The sequence below is a fragment of the Hippichthys cyanospilos genome, chromosome 11, assembly GCF_059441005.1.
Source record: "Hippichthys cyanospilos isolate Australia breed blue-spotted pipefish chromosome 11, RoL_Hcya_1.0, whole genome shotgun sequence".
Lineage (NCBI taxonomy): Eukaryota > Metazoa > Chordata > Actinopteri > Syngnathiformes > Syngnathidae > Hippichthys > Hippichthys cyanospilos.
The window spans coordinates 4,675,001-4,697,687 of NC_142379.1; the positions used below are offsets into that span (position 1 = coordinate 4,675,001).

General features: G+C 41.0%; 3 protein-coding genes across 6 annotated transcripts in view; all 3 read left to right on the plus strand.

Annotated features, from left to right (window-relative positions):
* plch1 (phospholipase C, eta 1) overlaps positions 1-11,931 on the plus strand; it is a 64,933-nt gene extending 53,002 nt beyond the window's left edge. Inside the window, exons 18-24 of the mRNA XM_088427648.1 lie at positions 1-21; positions 349-433; positions 2,314-2,460; positions 3,251-3,330; positions 3,440-3,499; positions 3,991-4,366; positions 6,538-11,931. The exon at positions 1-21 is cut by the window's left edge and continues 104 nt beyond it. Of these exons, the coding sequence (XP_088283774.1) occupies positions 1-21; positions 349-433; positions 2,314-2,460; positions 3,251-3,330; positions 3,440-3,499; positions 3,991-4,366; positions 6,538-9,080 (3,312 nt within the window). The 3' untranslated portion in view covers positions 9,081-11,931. The remainder of the gene's footprint in view (positions 22-348; positions 434-2,313; positions 2,461-3,250; positions 3,331-3,439; positions 3,500-3,990; positions 4,367-6,537) is intronic.
* Positions 11,932-13,742: 1,811 nt separating this feature from the next.
* LOC148415510 (extracellular calcium-sensing receptor-like) lies at positions 13,743-21,991 on the plus strand. The gene is made up of 11 exons (XM_088427774.1): positions 13,743-13,996; positions 14,246-14,463; positions 14,777-14,850; positions 15,603-15,782; positions 15,897-16,085; positions 16,957-17,415; positions 18,054-18,263; positions 18,326-18,449; positions 19,481-19,674; positions 20,262-20,543; positions 21,416-21,991. The coding sequence occupies exons 1-11, from the start codon at positions 13,743-13,745 to the stop codon at positions 21,836-21,838; spliced, it is 2,607 nt and encodes an 868-aa protein (XP_088283900.1). The 3' UTR covers positions 21,839-21,991.
* A 439-nt stretch (positions 21,992-22,430) lies between these two features.
* LOC148415511 (extracellular calcium-sensing receptor-like) overlaps positions 22,431-22,687 on the plus strand; it is a 49,101-nt gene continuing 48,844 nt past the window's right edge. For all 4 annotated transcript variants that reach the window (XM_088427737.1, XM_088427742.1, XM_088427738.1 and 1 more), the window contains exon 1: positions 22,431-22,668. The gene's annotated coding sequence lies outside the window, so the exon portion shown is untranslated. The remainder of the gene's footprint in view (positions 22,669-22,687) is intronic.

Below are 22,687 nucleotides of genomic sequence, written 5' to 3' on the forward strand. Positions count from 1 at the left end.
ATGCTGGGAGACCGCGGAGAGGTATTTACATTTTTTAAAAAATATATTAATACATTAGTCATGCTCAAAGTCTTGAAGTCTTGATAAGACTCTGAAAAAATGTGTGTGCATATGTGTGTGTTTATATTATACACACACACACATATATATATATATATATATATATATATATATATATATATATATATATATATATATATATATATATATATACTCACTTACATACACATACATAAACATTGATTAATCCGTCAGTTTTTCAATTAGTACAAGAAAAGTCACTAATCAGAGGTAATTAGTTGCTGTGAAACATCACATGTAGTCTTTTTTTGTTTTTGTTTGTTTTAGATCATTGATCCATTTGTGGAAGTGGAGATTATCGGTCTGCCTATTGACTGCTGCAAGGAGCAAACACGCGTTGTTGATGACAATGGTAAGAAGAAGGAAAAAAAAACAAAAACATCCTATCCAGGCGGACAGTTGAGTCTCTGCGCAGTGCTGGTGGGATCAAAAAGTCAGATGAACTAATTAAAGGCTGAAAGGAAGCAGAACAGGGGGGCGCTGATGGTGTCATCCCCTCATCAAATCCATCCAGATTAGCACAGTCAACCGGGTACAGGAAAAAACCTGTATACTTAGAAAAAGGTTAGCGAGCACTGGGAGCCCAAGAACCTCAACAAACACTCGTGCACTGTGCTGACCCGTTAAAAAGCAATTACCGTAAATCCCGTGAATAATACGCACCCGCGTATAATTCCACCCCGGGTTTGTCGTCATCCTTGAGCGCTGCTGGCGGATAATGCTAATTCCCGCTGCTAAACATTGGCACTAGATTCCGTTTCAGTCAACACCAGATGGGAGTACAGGAAATTGCCAACCCCCTGAGATGAATAAAAATGGGTGTGTTATTCTGCTTTATTCTTATTCTACAATCGCAGTATTGATTTGTATACAGTGTTGGCAGGTTCAGAAGCGGGAAGACGGGAAAATGGAAGAGCATGTGAGATTTATTAGTCTGATGAATGACAGTTTTACTTTTGAATAAAAATACCTTTGTTAAATGTAGAGTGATATGCATTCTTTTGAACTCTTTTAGTGCCAAGCGTTATCGGGAAAGAAAACCTCCAGACGGTTAAATATTTAGCATTTTCACTGATCTTTCAAAGCCGATAGAATATTGTGTCCTGTGTCTATGTAAATATGTGTGTTGTATGATTGATTTCCATTCCTTACTTTGAATTGCATGGAGGTAATATCTGTGTTGTAAGTGTAGAAACCAGTGGTCATAGTTATTACAACTGTGCATAAATGGCTTTTATTAGGTAAACCCTAGTCAGGGGTCCCAGTTACCCTTCATTAAAAAAACAAAAACAAAACATATTTGATGAAAATGTCATTACTTATTATTGTTGTTTTCTTTTTAAAAATCTCGTCCATGTCACTGAAAGAGTTAAGTGAGTTTTCTCAACATCAGAAAGGTTGAGTTTAGCCCACTACATAAATGCAAAGCAGAAAAAGCTTCTTTTTCTCCTACCTTTTTAGAAAGGCATCTTTCTAAAGCAAAAATCCATCCGCCTTTGTTGAGCAGGTTTGCGCAACTCCCCCAAACCGGTTGGGGACCTTCCGATTTTTGACCAACTAAACCACAGGTGTCAAACTCAAGGCCCGGGGGCCAGATCCGGCCCTCCACATCATTTTTTGTGGCCTGCGAAATGCTGATTTGACTTCAAGTTTCTGGCTAAAATAGCAAATTTGCAAGTTGTCTTTAACTTTTAAAAATCTGTGGAGAAAATACAAGCATTTTTTAATTCACAATCAGTTTTTGCTGGCCTCTGATTTCAAAATTTTGTGCGTGTTTTACAAAAGCATTTAAAAAAGATGTGACTTCACAGTCCTCCGGTCCTCTGACAGAAACTAGAACTACAATGTGGCCCATCATAAAAATGAGTTTGACACCCCTGAACTAAACCATTTGATGCTGAAAAAGTGAATCAATAATAATGTAAATTGATCCCAAAAATTAACCTGAGAATGAACCTGAAATTTTAACCTAAAGAAAAAGGTATAGAACATTTTGTACATTAATCTTCACTGTGATTTAGAAAAAAATGTTTTCCAACCCCTGCACACTTTGACAATGAGAGCGCCACAGCACCACCTGGTGCCTTAGATGTGCAATTACACCCCACAGCGCAACAGCAAAGACGTTTCCCTACACGCTCCCTGTTTTTTTTTTCTTTTTTTTTTTGCGAAGGGCTAATATAAAAGATGCTTTGAAAAGATTTCTGAAGCTAATTATGTGCTATTCCTGAGGTTTCAACCCAGTGTGGGAGGAGACGCTGTCCTTCACGCTGCACATGGCCGAGGTGGCCCTAGTGCGCTTCCTGGTGTGGGATCACGACCCCATCGGACGAGACTTCATCGGCCAGCGGACGGTTGCCTTCAGCAGCCTCATGCCCGGTTGGTGTGCACATTTGCTCGCCGCCGCCGGGCTCATCACGACATTAATATAGAACACAATTAGACAGACCCGACATGGCACGTTGTCACTTTTGACCGAACGTATCCTCCATCTTGACAGCGTCGCTGCTGCAAGCCGCGTTTTTGTGTCACTCTGACTCTCGCTTTTAACCCTTGTGGCATTATGTTAAAAATTCCTTTTATTTATTTATTTATTTTTTATGATATCATAAAAGAATCAATGGAGGAAAAAAAACCTCTGAAATTTCCAGCAGATGACTAAAACATGTAAAATATCAAAATGCAACAATTTTGACATTTCTATGTGATAGCAGCTGGACCTACAAGATTTCGTGTCCAAAAATAATTATTGTCCAAATTTTGGACCATATAAAACCATTATAATTATAATTTTTGAGATGTATTTCAATAGGATTTATGACATTGATTTTCCTGCCATTTTTGTAACATTCCGTTAAGCGACGGTCAAACTATGTAAGCGGACAAAAAATTCTGTGTTGACTTGTGTTTCACCTCAGGACAGTAGGTGGCGGTAGAGACCATTTAATAGCTTTGTCTTAGAGTGTCATAATCACGCCACACGATATAATTTTTCAATTTATTTGTGGGTGTTAATAAATTTAACCTACATATGTATGGATATAAACGATGCCATTCAACAATTTGAGTGGTTGGAAAACAATCATAACTTAAATTAAATTAGGGAGAAAAATGCAGTGTGTATAGTTTGCAGTGAGTGCACAAGGGTTAAAAAAAAATCTCTCCCCAGGTTACAGACACGTCTACCTAGAGGGCCTGACCGAGGCGTCCATCTTTGTGCATGTGTCAGTGCACGACGTCTACGGCAAAGTGAGTATCCCGCCGACCTCGTCCGACGCCACCGCGGATGTGTTTTGGAAGAGGGCCTGAGGAAATGCGCATTTCTCCAACCACTCTGCCAATCCTTTTGTCTTTCTAGTGGAGTCCTCTAGTCCTGAATCCCAGCTTTACCATAATGCACTTTCTAGGATCCAGCAAGGTATCTGGGTGCCTTTTGTGATAGCTCTGTGTGGTGCTGCATGAATTGTAGGAAAATGCATGAAGAATAAGAAAAAAAAAAGCACTTTGTGTTTGACACTAATCAGCCATCGTAAACCTCTTTCACACAGAGACACAGCAAAATTGCCACATCAGAGTGTTGTATCTTTTTAGAGGGCTGGACATTATTATTGACAAAACAAATAACACCATTGCAATGGAGGAGAACACAATTTTCACATTTCAAATGAGAAAGGATGAAGCCATTGTTGTTGTTATATGATTTGTTACTTACTGCCACATTTTTTGATGGAATTTTGCGATGTTACCATAATGAACGCGAGATATTTTTTTCAGCCTAGTACACCTTAACCAGTGTCTGTGGTATCCAAAGATACAAGCGTATCATACAATAAAGGCAATATCTATGGAGTCCTGTGAAGACTATATTAGAAAGCAATTTAATCGGATATCACTTGGTGTACTTTTCAGGGAAATCAGCTTCGGGGCATCCGCGGTCTGTTCAACCGCTCTTCCAAGTCCTCCGTGGATACGACCTCGGCGGGTCTTCGGAAGCGCTCCATCAGCGACCACCTCCTGCGCCGCACGGCCAGCGCCCCGGCCAAGGGCCGCAAGAAAACCAAGATGTCCCTATCCGAATCGGCGGCGTCCATGTCGGAGCACAAGAACGTGGAGGCCCTGGGGGAGGACGTGCCCGGGAAGGAGCCAGGGCTGGAGAAGAGACCCCAGGCCCGGCCCCCTCTCACTCACAGACCCATCTCCATGCCTTTAGACAGGCTTCTGCAGGGACAGCTAACTCTTTGCTCTGGGGACAAGGAGCATGACGTGGGTGCAAATGCCATAATTGGTGGGTATCTTTTTTTCATATTTTAGATCAGCAGTGATCTTATTCATGAAAAAGTATACCGAATATTGTGGTCTTTTTTTTTTAAACATTAACAAAAGAAAAAAGCCATTGAAATCGTCTTTCAGCAAATGTTAACCTTTTATTGGGGTCTATACAGTTTACCGCTTATTCTGAATCTGAAAAAAATGCTTGAAGTGCATTAAAGTGCCTGAAATACAACAAAAAAAATTATATATATATATATATATATATATATATATATATATATATATATATATATATATATCATCAGTTTGATGCTGAAACCAAAAATAAATGAATGAATGATAATAATTGTTCACTGATCTGGAACATTTTACACCAATATCTTAAGCATTTTAACCTGAAGAAAAATGTCTTAAAACTTTGTGTTGATTTCTGAGCAAGCGGCAGATTGCTGGATGGATGGTTTATAAGACATGTTTACTGTTACTAAATACAGTCTTAAACGACTAATGCACATCTTGAAATTTGCATTTTTGTTCATTTGAACATTTTGCACAGCCTTTATTTTGAAAAAAATAAAAAAAGACCTTTGCAATTCATATTTGTTGTGTTTATTAGAATGGGTTTCAGATTAACATTTAATTGCGATCAATTAATTGCGACACCGATTGGCTGTCATTGTTTGGCATAACGTGATGAAGACATGAAAATGGAAGAGCATGTGAGCGTTGTCATTCCTGTGATAGATAAACTGAAAAAAAACCAACCCAGAAAGCAACTTTTATCTTGAAATAGTTAGAGCGATATGCATTTTTTGCAACAATTGCTTACATCAATGCAAAGCACCCATCTGCGACCGCAGTCACAGCTAGCGATAGCAACAAAGACGCTAATGTCGCGAGCCGTAACAAAGCTCGAGCAAGTCTGCGATGGACAGGATTTTAATGGTATTATATTCTAATTATGTGGTCATTAATAAAACAAAATGGCACTTTTCCTCCCGATTGTTGAAACTAAAATTGCGGCCAGCACTTGGTACCCATAAGGTAAACAGTTATAACTGTATCTGGTATGGAATATAATTAACTGAAGCCACATTTTTATCACTGTATAACAATATTTACATCTGCCATAATAGCAAAACCAAACAGCTTCTTAACTTTAGAGCTTCTACCGTACTCTAAACTGCATGAAACATCTTAACACAGCATTCTTAATTTTTTTTTTTTTAACATATCTCTAATCCAGCCGCTTTGCTTCCTTGTTCTGCTATAAACAAGTTTCAGGCCTAACGTGCTTGTAAACCATGTGAACTGACAGATTGCAGCCTGCTCTCCATGATGCCTTAACATTGCCTTTTCTGTCCCGTCTTCATTTGTTGTGCTTCTTGATAGTAGAGAAGTGACTAGGATGTTGCTGCAGGTAAATCAGAGTTCCGTGAATTTTGTCTGAAGGTTGCATCATTCGAACAACATGCCCGTATTGCTTCCTCCCAAGTGTATTGTATTTTCCCCCCTTTTCCACTGCGGAGTACCTACTTGGCTCAACCACAACCTGGTACTAGTTCTATGTGTAAAGACAGGGTGCTGAATCACAACCCAAGCCACGAGCTAGCATTAGCATCCTAATTTAAGTTTCAACTGTAGAATTTGATTCCAAAGTATCCCCTTGGGTGCTCTGGCTCGTTTTCTGTTTGTCCAGTCTCTTCTTGGATAATACGTGTCCCCACTGTGGTCAACAGCCACAGGAGGCGCCGCTATCCTCCATTGTTGTTGTTCAGCCGTGCATCTCATTCAAGCTGATGCCTTCGAAATGCGTTTGGAAGTGCAAAACAAACCAACCGAGCCGAAATAAGATAAGCCAGGCCGAGGAGGTTCTTTGCAACGGAAAAGGGGCAGCTGAAAGTGATATGAGGACTATATCGCTGTGCCATTTGATCCCATTTTATCAGTCCCATCCGATCATCCCTGATATTTTCTTGATATGATGTTTAGAAATATGGACTCCAAAGCCTCATTCTCCAGCTTCTCCCTCACAGTCGTATTTGGTGATCCATTTGTCTGTGGTTTCCGTTGTATTGGCTGGTTAATTGTGGTCATTGCTATTGTTGGATGGCTTGATGTCTTCTATTTTACAGACTCAGTTGCTATTTATATTTGCTAATGTCCAACAATCTGTGTCGGCAGGAACTTACCCCTTTGAGAGAACCAGGTCTTCCTCTGTGGATCTTCTTAGGAAATCACCCTCTTCAATTCGAGAAAGCATCCAATCCCCCTCTAAGATGAACACCAACTGGAAAAAAGATGTTACTAAACCACAGGAAGCTTCTTACCTGGTTGTTGGCGATGATAACATCAGAAATGAGGATGACTATGTCAATTACCAAGCATGTAACAATCGAGTCAACCAATCAAATATCCCCTCAGCTCGTTCTACCAAGAAACAGTGTCCATCAGATAAACCGGAAACTTCGTCGACGAGCACAACGTTTACACTCGCACCTTCCGTGTCCTCATCATCTTCCTCGGCCCCTCGTTTTCCTGTCAATGTGGACCATGACCTGAAGAGTCCCAGCTCACCGCATGACAGCACCATCTCCAGACTCATTGACGCTATGTCCTTAGGAAACGAGCAAGACACGCAAGGCTCCATATCAGCTCTGATTGGTCAATTTGAAAGCTCTTCGAACCAAAATGAGTTCAGCTCCTCTCATAATCGTGCCCTTTCTCCTCCGAGAGAGCTTCAAGATGTCAGGTCTGCTCTAATGATGTCAGACACCCAAAAAGCTCTGGAAATCGCCACTCCAAGAACAACCCTTTCACCGTGCACCATTCACCAAGCAGACCCATCAGGCCCCGCTCTCTTCTCAAGTCCTGAAACTGCTGATCTTGAAGAGGTCTACACCATTCTAGATGAGGAGATGCTGTCACCACCCAATCATAAAAATCTGCCAGTCCACGTTCAGGCAAATACACTGGTTTCATCTCCAGTAAAGGTGTTTCGTGGTTTAGGGAGTCAACTCAATAGGTGTTTGGATGATACCACAAATAGTGGGAGGAATGGAGATCCAGAGGAGGTAGAAGAGAGCGTGTACGAAGAAGTGTTTGATCCACCAGCACCTATCACAGAACAACAGAGATGTTCTACTCAGCGATACACACTTTCACCCGTGAAAAAATCTTTCCAGTTGTCCCATGACCGTGTCGGCATTGCTTTTGCAGAGGTGGAGGTGAATGTTGATGAGGATCCAACAGAGGTGAGGTTGACCTCGCCAAAACAAGCATGGGAAGACTTCAGTAGTCCATCGAAACACAGTGCCATTTACCAAAATGAGTCTACCCCAAAATACTCCCAACAAAGGCATCGTTTGCCATATCGTGAGTCTCAGCAGTACTCATTTTCAGCTCAGTGTCCCTCACCGTATAGTAAACCTTTGTATCACGAACCGAATCCAAAATCCAGTGTTCAATCTTCTCCAATGCACAGACCCATTGACTCTAAACTTTACAAACCAAGACCACTAAGCCACAACGGTTACCCGAGTCTTCAAAGCAATCCCCTTAATTATAATCAAGACTTCGTACCACAGCGAGGTTACAACAACGGCCTGATCCCAAATGGTTTTCATCGGGAAGAGCAAGGCAGCCAGATCCCCCAAAATTTTCACAAGGAGAGACAAGGATATCGAGTCATGGAGCAAGAAAGAGGCTTGCAAAATGGATTCTCTTCGTTGGAAAGTCCCCATGTTCACTCTGCGATATCAGCGAATGATAGCGGGAGAGGCCTTTACTCACCGCCTTCTGATTTTGATACGGTATATGACGACATTACAGCCTCATCTGCTTCTGGACCAGCGCAATCAGTCTCACAACCAAGCTGTCAAAGTCAAATCCAAACGTCCACCCCAAAACCTTCTTGGAACAAAAAGATATCTGTGGCCCAGGTACAATCCGAAATGAAATCCCCAAAGGTTTCAACCCTGCGGTCTTTATCGACTGATCCCCAGTCGATTGCCGTCGATTCCACGGTCAACACTCCGTGCAAGTCCAAATCTCTGGGAGACCTGACGTCTGAAGACATATCATGTAACTTTCAGAGTAAATACCACATCATTAGTCGCAGTTTCATCACTCCGCACATGAGGAGGCAAAAGAGGATGGGAACCGCGGGGGGAGGATCTTCCCAGTCCCAATCCCGTGACCCGCTGACAGAACAGTTACGCAAACTCGTCAGTCTCGAGAATGAAGACAGTGAAAGAGAAACGTGTCAGTCGCCTCAGTGTGATCGGGAAGTGCGATCCCCGAGCAGAGAACCCTCCGATTCCCGGGATATTGACGACTCCCCCCCACCGCTCACCCGTCGTTTATCCTCCCGTAGCCAAAGCCGAGTGCGCCACATCAACAGTCGCGCCCGCGAAAGACAGCAGGAGACTTTGAAACCACGTTCGGGTGGCATGGTCAACGGCAGCGCTGCCGTAGGCGGGGTTGTTTTGAGGAATAAACCAGCCTCACAGAATTCACCCGTGAATAGACACTCCACCGGCTCTTACATCGCAGGTTATTTAGGACATTTGGAGGACAGGGGCCTCCCCGAGGGAGCTTGTACAACGTCACGCTTCGGAAGCGGCGATCAACACGCAGATCGCTACTGTACCGATGACTCACTTCCTCGTTCGGACTCCTCCCACTTCTCGTCAGAGCCAGAGGTCTACTTCCTGCTTAGGCTTTAGCTTTGACGCTAAGATAAAGGATTGGGTGTATTTTCTTTTTTATGTGCAGAATGGAAGATGAAGCTGGACATACGCTGTATTATTTTACTAGTGTTTTGTTTACATTCCAACTCACTTTGTACGAGTTAATAACCTGCTACTGAAAAAGGCGACGCAAACCAGTTACGTGAAAACGCTATTCCTGGACTGCCTGCATTGTTACTGTTCCACTCATGTCCCATAGATGTCAGTAGTGCAATGACAGAAAAGGGCTCAGTTTGGAAACGCTCGCCACAACTCTGTTTCTACTGTGTGCTGCAGGCACCAAGGTCCAGAACTTGGTTATTGCACGACTTTACTATCCAATTCGCTCCTTTTTAACCAATGTTTACTGTATACTGAAAGGAAAGACTTGAAATGAGCCTCGATTTAGCAGCAAGTCTATACAAATTTACCCTGGCTTAACCGTACGCCGGAAATGCGGACACCCAAACCATGTGACTCATTTGAAACCCTCAAAATTCACACTTTTATCTCAAAGGTAAGCAAAATAATTTAATCATCAGTAATATGATGCTAGGAACTCATGTTATGATTGTGAGGATCACAAAGTGGAATAGAAGGCTAAATTTGTCAATGTGCTGTAGAAGCCCAGTCGTGTGAATCACCTACACGGCCGCCACATTGGTGGGGGCAAGTTTATTATCAAAGGCAATGCAGATAATGTAGTTTCAAAAGAAATACCTTGCTCATTTCTCAACCAATTATCATAGCATTTATTATTTTGTCACATGTGCTACTAATGCAGAATAAAAAAGAGCCCTAAAATATTCTTTCCTGTAATGGGTTCTTTCCAGTCCCCATTTTGCGATTTTAGGCCATTGTGTTGGCTTCCATCACCCGGGATTCTATGATCCTTTTTTTTTTGCTCTTCTTAAAGGTAATTAAGGTAAAACGATGTGAGAGGAGTTAAAAGGAAAATGAGTTCTGAATCTTGTAACCTGTAAAGCTTAACTGCCGGCTGCATAGTCTTTTCAGGCCCTCTAATATTCAAAGGTGCGCAATTAGCTGCTCCAAGGAAAGCAATATACTTTTATTATCTTTTAAAAAAAAAGTGCTTTGAATTTTAGGGCTTGGTAATATCCGTCGTTGCTAGCTAGGATGACAAGATGTCTCGTTTCAACCAGGACACTCCCCATTTTGAGCCTATCTTGAGTCTAGACGGATTTCGCCAGTTGCATTAGCAAATTGCTTGGACAATATGTATGTCAATCACACAGTTGCCATAACAATTCATACAATAAACCAATTAAAGAAGAATTTACTTTCATTATCACATCATACTCAAACTACTTCCTCCGGAGGTGTGTTCAATGACCGCTCACACAGCAGGACGTGGTGCATTCCTGACTTGTTTAGCGCTGTTGGACTCTCATCCAAGATAGCCTTTAGCATTAGCTAAAGTATTAAAAGTATCAACCGCCGATCATGAGAGTCTCGATCGATTAAATTCGTATTTTGTTTTCTGCACACTTTGCAAGTACCATTTTTTTAATGTTGGTTTTAATGTCTGGTCACCCCATGCTAGCATGCGCTAGCTACCACCATTAGCATAGCTGCTTAGCTAAAGACTCCCAAGTTGTAACGGTTGTTTTGGCGGGAAGCATTTGAAATGTTGTAATAGTAAATGGACAGCATCTGCGGCGTTGTTTACTTTCGTTTTGCTTTCTCGTCATTATTTTCTTCCAAATTTTTACGTTAGCTTCCATACTTTGTTTTGCGCAATCTCCTTGTCAAAATAGCGAACTGGATAAACCTACGCCATCGTCTGCGTGATCAGTTGACTCTGGTTTAAAAAAAAAAAAAACAGATAAGCAATATACTTGTATTTTCCGTCCAATAATGGTATACTGTTAGCTTGTTAACCAAAATGCTAACAAATTGATCGTAACACTCCATCTTGCGTTGTTTTGCATGATTTCTTTGTGTCACTTTGATATGGTGGACATCACCTTCAAACTGAGGTCGTTTTTGCACAGTGTATGCCTAGCTCAAGACTCAAAAAGACGCCGTACATACGGCATCGTTACAGCATGAGATTCATGTATGAAATGTTAACGATTCTACTAGTTAAAAGTTGTTCTAGTCTGGCGGTGTATTGTCGATATTCTGCTTAATGTCTAAATAAGAAAGACGTGTTATCGTTGTCCCTGTGATGTCAATACCGCGACACGGAAGCAAAAAAAAAAAAAAAGATTGGATTATGAAGCCGAACGTGTTTTTTTTGTCCTGTATAAAAAAAGTGAAGGTCGCCATCATGAAAGTCTTCCATCATGAAAGTATTTCCGTTTACGTGTAAATAATGTTTTGGATTCATGGATAGTCTTTTTTTTTTTTGTTCTGATTGTACGCTGACCGTATGTTTGTGCATGTTACTTCCACGTGAACATGTCGAGCATGACTATGCACCCGTTTACACAAAAAGATGTTGCAGCGCTCGACAAATTTTGCACAAGTTGAACCGGGGAGGAAAAAGGCTCTTACGGGGTACCCATCAACTTCTGGACTTGTTGCCGTCTATGGTCTGCAAACAAAGATTTGGAACTTAAAGGCTATTATTTTTTTAATTGCTTTGATACAGAATACAAACTCTTGTCGATTCTGGTGATTTTTATTTTGTACAACTCGTAATGGAATGCAAATAAGTGTACAGTGGTAAAACCGGGAAAAAGAGCGTAGCAAAGTTGTAATTGTATTCTTTTTATTGTAACAGTGTTAAACCATCTCTTTCTTTGTATTGTTGCTCATCTGGAGACTGTGAGCATTTTCCTACCGATGCAATAAAAACAATGAAGTATTTGGTTTCCACTAATACCGTGTTGTTTTGTTTACTGTGTTGCTCTATGAGTCTTTAAAAAAAAATCAAGTAAGTAGCTATTACAAGGGTCATAGAAAATCAAAAATTTGCAGTTTAGTTAGAATAATAATGCTTGAAAATACTAATATATATATATATATATATATATATATATAAAATGTGGGTGGGTGTCTGTGCGTGTACACAAAGCCTGCAACTTCTTCTATAACAAATGCACCAAAAGTCATTAAAAAAAAGTTCCAATAAGGCCCATCAAAGTCAATGAGTTGCAATTGCTCATGAAATGGCTGTAACGGAGCTGACAAATGGCCCACCTGTTGCCCCGTGCAAGCAGGTCCCCACTGAAGCTGCCACACCTTATTATTATTAATGTTTGGCCAATACCCGCATGCACACAACATCTGGCCTGCGGAATTACCTCTCAGACCACTTTCATAAACACTCTGCCTGGCTTCCTACTCTGTGTTGACTTCCAGTTTCCCATTAACCTTCGCTTGATGGCATCCATCCATCAAGGTCAATGAGATCTTTTCCAGAGGCAATACAAGAGCTCAATGTTGAATAAAATGACGAAGAAAAATACAATGCCAAAGAAAAGAAGAAAAAAAAAATTAGAATTACTCACACATGCGCCTGTGTTAATTTGGTTTACAGTTTTATTTTGTTAGGCCAGAAAAAAATAATTTTGACAGACTAGTAATCTACAGTATCTATATAATAAACCCGTGCAGTTGGTTTGACTCTACACACAGAGATAACCACTAGATGGCAGTATCGTACCATTCAAATTGTGCTTCGAATTGAGCAGCGCTAAACAATCCTACGTAAACTAACGAATCCAAATCTGCTGTGTATTAATGTTAGTTATTTACAGAAGCTACTACAGATTGATTCTTTTATTTGTGAATTTTACATGAGACGATTGCGCAAAGTAAATTGTAAAAAAAGAAAAATCAATAATAATAATAACATAATCTGCATCTTCACACTCTTGTGAACCCTTGTGAATTTTTAACCACAAAAAATATTGGACATTAATGCATATTCGTCCACAGAAAAATATTAAACACAAAGCGTCCTTTTGGGGTTACAATTGAGCTCTTTTCCCCAGATAAATCATTAATTTAATTATTAATAAATATTTAACCACAAAAAAGAACCACCATACAATAGCGTCAGACCTGTTCGCAAAAAGATATAATTATAAATAACTAAATTTAAAGTGCCCTCTTTTGGGATCGTAGTAGAGATTTGTTCACAAACAAATTATTTCCTCGACAGGTAACGAGAGGTGGCATACTAGTATGGGGGACAATCTGGGTTTTTAAAATGATGAAACTGAATAACCTACTCAACATATTTTTTGATATATTTTCCTATATTCCTATATTTGTTTTATTTAAAATCTTGAGTACCCCCCGGAGTTCCTTCAAGTACCCCCAGGGGTACCCATACCCACATTTGAGAACCACTGGCATAGAAAACACCAGAATTTGATCCGAAAATGAAGGGTGCGTCCTATATTTGGGGAATTACGTTAATTTTGTTAGGAAACGATACCGCCAATGTCTAATGGAGGCCCCGCGTTAAAAAGCCAACAACAACAACAGCAGCAACAGCTGCCCGCCTTTAATGACTGTTTTTTTCTTAAGGGGGGACTTTGCTTGGGCGTTTTCCGCCCTGGGGCATTTTGTGCCACTTAGAAATAGAAGCGCGACGAGAGAGAGCAGGAGGCGCCCACCGAGGAGGCAAAGGTGTGGGTAGTTGATATCGTTTCATATCACAGGCGTGATCCGCAGTTATCCATGTCTTGGCTCCTTCCCGCTGGTCCGTGGCCCTCCCCGGCCCCGCTGGTGATCCTGGTCGGCCTCGTGAGCGGGCGGCCGGGCCCGACGGCGGCCCCGCAGGCGCTGACTTGCCCCCGGTGGGCGGCGACCCAAGGCCGGGGGCTTTTTCAGGACGGGGATGTCGTTATTGGCGGACTTTTTAGTCTCAACTACAAACCTCCGGCATTAGAGCACGACTTTGCTAGTGAACCAGATTACAAAGAGTGTTCTGGGTATTTATTATTTTGCATTCGTTTTGATAAGTCTATGCATTTATTAGTGGCTCGTTATTACTGCCCTTATTGCTCTATTTCTGTTTTTTTTGTTTCTTTTTTTTGCCTACCTTATTATTTGCTCGATTATGGAACGTAGTCTTCTCGGGGAACAAGAGTGTCATTGCATACGACAATAAAATTCTTGAATTATCTCGAATTTTAAAACTTCAATAAATACGACAACTAATTTTGTCTTTTTGTTGGCAGTTTAGAGCAACTCCCGTTACAGTACGTTTACGCCATGGCGTTTGCCGTGGAAGAGATCAACCGGAGTCCCGGCTTGTTGCCCGGCGTGAGCTTGGGTTATCACATCCGAGACAGCTGCGCGCTGCATCCGTGGGCCACGCGGGAGGCCCTCGCGCTGGTAAGCGGAGACAGCGCCACCTGCAACCCGACGAACGCTTCCGAAGAAGGCGGTGGGAAAGGTAACACCCAACGGCGTCAATACTATAATAATGTTTTATTTAAAGGGACAATGTGTAAGATTTAGACCGTTTTTCATTAACAAGGGATACATGAAATGATTATAAATGTCAAAAACTTGCAAATAAATGCGTTCTTAACAACCAATAGTACGTTTTAAATATAAAATTATATCACATGGGGGGTGGCACCCCCCAGAGGCTGCTACGGATAATGGTAAATGCAGCACCTCCTGTTGTCCGTAATGAATAATGGTCTAAAGCTCTAAATCTTACACTTTGTCCCTTTAAGAACTTTTTTTTTGTAACTTAATAGGTGTTCCATTGATCATTGGGGGTGCCTCATCCAAAACGGCCATGATCCTCTCCAGAGTGCTGGGGCCACTCTCTGTGCCTTTAGTAAGTTCATTTCTTTACAAATGACCTTTATGAACAAAAAACAAAAACAAAAAAACAATAATGCTGTATTTTGATTGACAGTCGGTGAGGTATGACGTTAACAATAATATAGAATTTTGTGGATTAGAATTTTTACTACATAGTACACCAATATTTTTATTTAGTGCATAAGAGAATTTATTCAGAATAGAATAGAATAGAATAGAATAGAATAGAATAGAATAGAATAGAATAGAATAAAATAAAATGCCTTTGTTGTTTTTGTATGGTGGCGATCTTTTTTTAAATAAGAAAATTTGAAAAATATTTAGTGGTACTGCATTTTATCGGGAAAATTATAATAATAACAAAAGAAGAACAAAATAATGAATGTTTGAATAAGGAAGAGGCTGATGCTCCAGGTTTATTATTAGCTGCCATATTTTGCCAGTTTTTTTGCGTTTGTTTCGTTGTTTTGTTTTTGTTTGTTTATATAGCTTGAATTTCTTGTGTTCAAGAAACTATTGTTTAGTATGCTATACATAATAATTTGGGAAATTATTTAAAAAAAAATCATAAAAAAACATATGGTACAAATGGCAGAATTAACTAAAAAATCCATTTTTTTCCCCCACAAAAACAATATTAATTCATTATGGAAAGGAAAAAGCTCGACTAAGATTGCTTTGCTCAATAAATGTATTTTATGTATGATCGATTTATGGAGAGGTCCTCTAACTATGAACGCACACCATCCCTCTTAGATGAGCTACCAGTCGAGCTGCCCGTGTTTGAGCGACAGGCGTCAGTTTCCCAACTTCTTCCGAACCATCCCCAGTGACATCTACCAAGCGCGGGCCATTGCCAGGCTGGCCTTACACTTCAATTGGACCTGGATCGGCGCCGTGGTCGCAAACAACGACTACGGTCTGGTTGCTGTCAAGGTGACCTCACAAACCAATAGAAGAAGAATAACGGGGCGCTCATTGAGTGTGATTTGGTCGCGCTTCATCGGGGAAGTAAAGTATTATTGTCGTTGTCATATTCCGGGCCAGTAGGTGTTCCAAGAGGAGACCCGGGAATCAGGGGTGTGCCTGGCCTTTGTGGAGACTCTCAATCGAGAAAATATCGTGAATGATGCAAGGAGAGCGGCCCTCGCTATTAAGGCGTCAAGCGCCAGGGTCGTCTTGATCTTCACGTGGTACACGGACGTCAGGGAGCTCTTTCTGCAACTGGCCCAACTCAATGTAAGATGCGGTGGTTTAAAACGGTGCTACTCAAATGAGATTACATGAAGGAACTTCTCGGGGTGTGTGAAATTTTAACTTGGTTTATGCAGGTGTCAGGAAATCTAATTGAATGCTTTTTTTTAATGCCAAGACAGGAAGACTAGATGTTTCCTTTCAAATTAAGAGCAAATTAATTGGAAGATGAGGCAACGCATTGCAAAATGGTATTGAAGTGACTCCTCTAATTCTTTTCATTTTTCTTTTATTGTTTTTGACTCCTTTTATTGCTTTTTTTAATTCAAATTTTGTTGGAGTATTTATTTAATGATTTATGGTATATATTTTGGTCTTCCTTTTATTGTAGTGGATTCACTCTCAAAAGGGTGGTGCGAGTACCACTGGGGGTATGTGATGACACTTTAGGAGGGTTCCTGCAGGTATCAGCTAATCCATTTAATGCTTTTATTGCTCTAAAGGGAAGAGTAGATGTTTAATTTCAAATTAAGAGCAAATTAATTGGAAGAGGTGGCAACTCATTGCAAAATTGTTTTATAGTGACTCCCATGATATCTGCTATTGTTTTTTTTTTATTTTTATTGTTTTACTTCTGTCAATTTGTGTACATTTTTGTCTAAATACATGGAATTCATTGAATAAATAATTGAATGATTTTCATGTATTTTGGGTACGTGAAGTTGTTTAAGGGGCTGCGTGAGACAACTAACAGGGCTTGTCAGCAGGTAACAGCAAATCTAATGAAAGACGGGAACAGCGCAGCTTCCTTTTTCAAACAAAGAGCAAATGAATTGGAACATGAAGCCACTTATAGCTAAAATGTGCCAAACGGATTCCTTCATGCCTCCATTTCATCTATGTATGATGAGGGCAGGTGACAGACAGGCAGTTTCTTGCCAGCGAGGCCTGGAGCACCAGCGGGAACCTCCTCCAACACCCCGTCACCTCCCAAGTGGCGAGCGGGGTCCTGGGCACGGCCATTCGGAGCTCGCCCATCGCCGGCTTCCAAGATTATCTCAGAAGTTTGACTCCGTCCGGTCGCCCTGGTGACCACATCTTGGAGGAATTCTGGGAAATGCAGTTCGAATGCAGGCCTGGCCTTCCCAACGGCGCCGACGCGTCCCTGCCGGCGTGCCGAGGGGACGAGTCCCTGGAGGGGGTGGACAATCTCTTCACGGACACCTCGCAGCTGCGGCAGGCCTATAACGTCTACCTGGCGGTTTACGCCGCGGCTCACGCCCTCCACCATCGACTCGCGTGCCCGAGCGCACAAACCTCCTCCGGTAACGCCGGCTCCGCATGCTCCGCCCCCAGAAACGTCAAACCTGCCGAGGTAAACGCACGTTGCTTTGCATTGGTCTGCTTAAACTCTTACTTTAATAATTATGATGAAATTAGAGCGCAAATAACTGTAGCCTTGTCGTATTTTGTATTTTATTTGATACTGTAACTGACTTATTTTTCATTTACAAACGATAATTAATTTTGCCACTTGCTGTCGACCAATCACGGCTTATCTTATTTTTACTATAATCAATTACCTTCCAAGACATACATTACATTGATGTCAAATGTACTGATATGACATGTATATACAAAAAAAATAATCCTCTTAAATCAGGGGTGTCAAACTAATTTTTACAATGGGCCACATTGTAGTTCTAGTTTCTGTCAGAGGGCCGGTGTGACTGTGAAGTCAAATCTTTTTTAAATGTTTTTGTAAAACACGCACCAATTTTTGAAATCAGAGGCCGGCAAAAACTGATTGTGAATTAAAAAAAATGCTTGTATTTTCTCCACAGATTTTTAAAAGTTAAAGAAAACTTGCAAATTTGCTATTTTAGCCAGAAACTCGAAGTCAAATCAGCATTTCGCGGGCCCAAAAAAATGATGTGGAGGGCCGGATCTGGCCCCCGGGCCTTGAGTTTGACACCTGTGTCTTAAGTGATAATCAACGTGTCATCTTTGCAGCTGCTGCAGGGCCTAAATGAAGTGGACTTCATCACGCCGCAGGGCGAAAGGCTTTACTTTGAAGGGGGCGACATCCCCGCCAAATACGACCTGGTCAACTGGCAGAAAACCCCCGACGGCTCCCTGAAACTGGTTCTGATCGGTCGAGTAGACGGCTACCAGATCCAGATGAAGGACGCGGCGGTGCAGTGGCGCTCCGGATCCAGCCAGGTGCCCAAAAGAACAGAATTTCTTTGCGTTTTCCGCGTATGTTACATATTCGGACTTTTTAGGTACCCGTTTCAGTGTGCAGCGAAAGTTGCTCTCCCGGTAGCAGGCTGGCTACCAGGAAAGGAGAACCCGTGTGCTGCTTTGATTGCATCCCGTGTGCTGAAGGAGAGATAAGCAACACAACTGGTGAGGGCAAACTTTACACTGGGGGCAAATCGAGATTTTCAAAATAAAAAAAAAATGCTCGAAGTATTTTCCCTCTGCCTTCCGCGCTAGCTAATCGCAGCAACAAGAGTTCATGCGACGCATGACAATAAAGCGAAAAGGCCAACTTCAAAATAAACTTCAGTTTCCAAATAACGCATGGGCGTCGAAGCCTTAGAACAATTTTATTTTGAAGTAGATCCTGGCCGACTTGACTCTTAACTTGAAATCAGTTGCTAATTATGCTAAGAAATTTCGAAAAAAGGCTATTACGCCATCATTGTAATATACGTTTCCTGTTGCCAGCGATTAGCAGCGGCTCCGACATTAGCCACGAGCAGCGCTAGCAGCATTAAATGCTAGCAGCGTTAGTGGCTAGCATTGCTATGAGTGAAACGAGAAATCGACTCGAGGCATTTATTCCGTCTCACGTTCCCGTTTATTTAGTGTACAGTCTCAGAAAGAAATCAAGATAACCGTTTTCAAGCTATGAAAACAACACGCCAAAGCTAACTTCAAAATAATCTTCACCGTCCCGAATAATCAATGCCTTGGTACAATTTTATTTTGAAGTAGATACTGGCAGCATATCGTGGCTTAACTGCTGACTTGACTCATCACAGATGTCAACAATATTACTTAGCTCAGAGATCAGTTGCTAATCATGTTAATTAGGGATGTTTAAAAAAGAACTATTACACTGACATTGCATTACCGGCTGCTAGCGGCATCACTAGATGCTAGCAGAGTTAGCGGCTAGCGTTACTTGACTGGCCCATATAGGCCGGTGAGAACCATCAGATTAGTTTTTGAAGGCAATATAATAGACGTAAACGACTCAACTGACACAGTTGCCGTTCCTACTGATCACTTTTGAACAAAGCAGCCTAAAGCAGCTAAAGTCGCAACTGGTTTTGCCGTCACTTCTTCTCGTAAACCAAACGGTTGTCTGAAATTTCACTGATGTTTCTAGAGGGTAAAAAAGCTTGATTCCTTCACTTGACATGTTTCAGATTCAGCCAATTGTGATCGCTGTCCGCTTGAGTTCTGGTCCAATGCGGAACATACGGTCTGCGTCCTCCGCCAGCTGGATTTCCTGGCCTTTAACGAGACCTTAGGCATCACCCTCACCGCGGTAGCCGTCTCGGGCACCATGGTGACGGCCGCGGTTTTTGTGGTTTTTGTCTACTACAGACACACACCTGTGGTAAGATGTCACAGAATTTCAGAATAGCTGTTTTGTGCCAACACCTAAAATATCTTGCAGTTATTTATTTTCATCAATTTTTGTGATTATATGATGTCATTTATTCGACCCAAGTATTAGGGTTAAAATAAGTAACGCAATAAACAACCCCAAAATTACGTATTTATTTGACCCAATTTAAATGTTTTTTTTTAACCCACTTACCAATGAATAACTCACAAACATTAAACAACCCCAAAATTACGTATTTATTTGACCCAATATAAATGTTTTTTTTAAACTCACTTACTGATGAATAACTCACAAAACTACTACTGGGGGGTTATTTATTTAATCCCAAATATATATATATATATATATATATATATATATATATATATATATATATATATATATATATATATATATATATATATATGATTTAATATTATTTGGTAAATAATACTAAAAATCTATTTTTTGCATTGAACCATGGATTAATCATTTGAGAATTTGGATGTGAGCTCAGTTTTTTGTATAGATATTTCAATTTTGTGCAATTTTTATGACCTATAAACAAAGATGTAATACGTCTTTTGCTGTTTCAGGTCCGAGCCAACAATTCCGAACTGAGCTTCCTGCTGCTGCTGTCTCTGAAACTTTGCTTCTTGTGCTCGCTGCTGTTCATCGGCCGTCCTTCGGCGTGGTCTTGTCGCTTCCAGCAGGCGGCTTTCGGCATCAGTTTTGTGCTCTCCGTGTCCTGCCTGCAAGTCAAGACCATCGTGGTCCTGGCGGCCTTCCGCTCCGCCAGGCCCGGCGCCGAAGCCTTGATGAAGTGGTTCGGTCCGGCCCAACAGAGGGGGAGTGTCTGCGTGTTCGCCTGCATACAGGTCAGTTTTGCACATATGGAATTGTTACAACAGGTTTTATATACATACATGTTTGGTTTTCGGGGGAAATTACTTGTCAAACCTGAAATACAATACAGTAACCCCCCATCGCCTCTATTTTGCAGATATTTTTTTTTTGGTCAATTTAAGAATTCCACTTTTGGCCACAAGAGGGCAGTGCAGTATCACATATAGACATGTGAATTTGACAGCCAAAACAGGAAGCGTCTGCAGCCTCATGTACACTGAAGTGATTAGAACGAAATTCCTAGATTGGGCATCTGAATCATCTTTATTCCGTTTTTTAACATCTACACAGAACAACGCCCATAGGTTCTTTTTTAATTTACGTCAATGATAAGTTTGATTTTTATTTACTGTTAAACAAAGGGAAACAGGCACATTTTTTGCAGGTGAGATGAGAAAGATTATTGAACATCTTTTATACCTAAAACCTAGCTTTTTTTTCTTTTTTACAGCAAACACAAGAAGGTTTTTTTTGCGAATGAGATGAGAAAGATTATTGAACATTTGGACTCCTTCAATTATTTTTTTTTTAAATACCTACCTACATACCTCAAATATTTTAGTATTCGGAGAACCTACTGAAAACTATTGAATAATTGGGCTATAGAAAATGATATTAGGGAGGTTTATTTTGAAGGGCAACGTATTATCGTTGTGCATAGCAGGAAAATTTGTTCCTGCGGTTTGCTTGACTTCTTGTGTACATTATGTACACAAGAAGTCAAGCAAACCTAGAATCACCTAGAATCTAGGTGATCCAGTTTTTCGGGTTCATCCTGAAGTCTAAAAATATTTGCAAACAAAAAGTATTAACCTGAGGGTTTGCACCATTTCTTCCCAATCAGATCATCATCTGTATAATTTGGCTGTCCCTCAGCCCCCCTGAACCCAAAGCGGATTTTGATACCCCGGGATTAAAAGTCACCCTTAAGTGCGACATGGCCTCAGTGGTGGGCTTCTCTCTGGTCCTGGGCTACATCGGCCTGCTGGCCTGCAGCTGCCTCCTGCTGGCCTTCCTCGCCAGGAAACTGCCCGACAACTTCAACGAGGCCAAACTGATCACCTTCAGCATGCTCATCTTCTGTGCCGTGTGGGTGGCCTTCGTGCCCGCCTACGTCAGCTCGCCAGGGAAGTACACGGTTGCCGTGGAGATCTTTGCCATCCTGGCCTCCAGCTATGGCTTGCTCTTTTGTATTTTTGCTCCAAAGTGTTTTATCATTCTTTTGAGGCCGGAAAGAAACACCAAAAAACACTTGATGGCCAGGTAGCAACTGTCTTTCTGAATGTTATGAAGAAATATAGTAAACACTGTAGTCTGATATACACTTTGTTCTCTTTTTCAAGTAGATAAATACAATTAATTTAACACACATGAAGGCAAGCGTGTTAAATGTAAAGAAGGTAAATCATCCCTTACTGAAGATTAAATGTACTATACTGTATTGAATAGTGTTTTATGTCTGTTCATACAAAAGACTTTTAAATAAATACCTATGGACAAAGCATTTATTGCTGTGTATGTTTTTACAATTGTTATACTGTTTAATCCCGGAAGTGCCTTTTTTTTAAGATCTTAGATGTTTGGTGGACCAAAACACAAAACAATCCATCAGTGTTATTTGCTAATGCTAAATGCTATATTGGATGCTAGTTTAACAGTTCACTATTATCAAAACTTTCTTGCTCGATCCCGGCGTTTTGATAATGAAATGACATTTTTTTTCTTTCATTTTGGATTTTCTCCAAAAAATAGAAACAAAACGTTTCCACGTCCTCCCTGCAGTTCTCACAAACTAGTAAGTATTTCTATGGATATTTTAGATGTCCTGCTGTGTGAGTTGCCATTGAACGCATCTCCACTCAACTGCGTTTGTTCAGTACACGCTTTCACGATCGATGAATGAGAGCAATTTTTTTTTCTCCACGAAAAGTTGTTCACAACTGAATATTAATCGGCCCGACATACCTTCGAATGTTATATTTGAAACGTGGCGCGAGAAATGACGAAGTCGCTACGATCCAATTACATTTTCCTCCAGACACAGACGCAGGAAGTACGTAGTTCTACTTCTGCTGTAGCGTGTACGTAACTGTGAAGGTAAACAGTTTAAATTTCT

Excerpts from the sequence above, each read along its gene's own strand:
- LOC148415510 (XM_088427774.1), top strand. The coding sequence starts at position 13,743 with ATGTCTTGGCTCCTTCCCGCTGGTCCGTGGCCCTCCCCGGCCCCGCTG. Across the intron at positions 15,783-15,896 it reads ACGGTCTGGTTGCTGTCAAG|GTGTTCCAAGAGGAGACCCG; the intron begins GTGACCTCACAA and ends CCGGGCCAGTAG. Across the intron at positions 20,544-21,415 it reads GCGTGTTCGCCTGCATACAG|ATCATCATCTGTATAATTTG; the intron begins GTCAGTTTTGCA and ends CTTCCCAATCAG.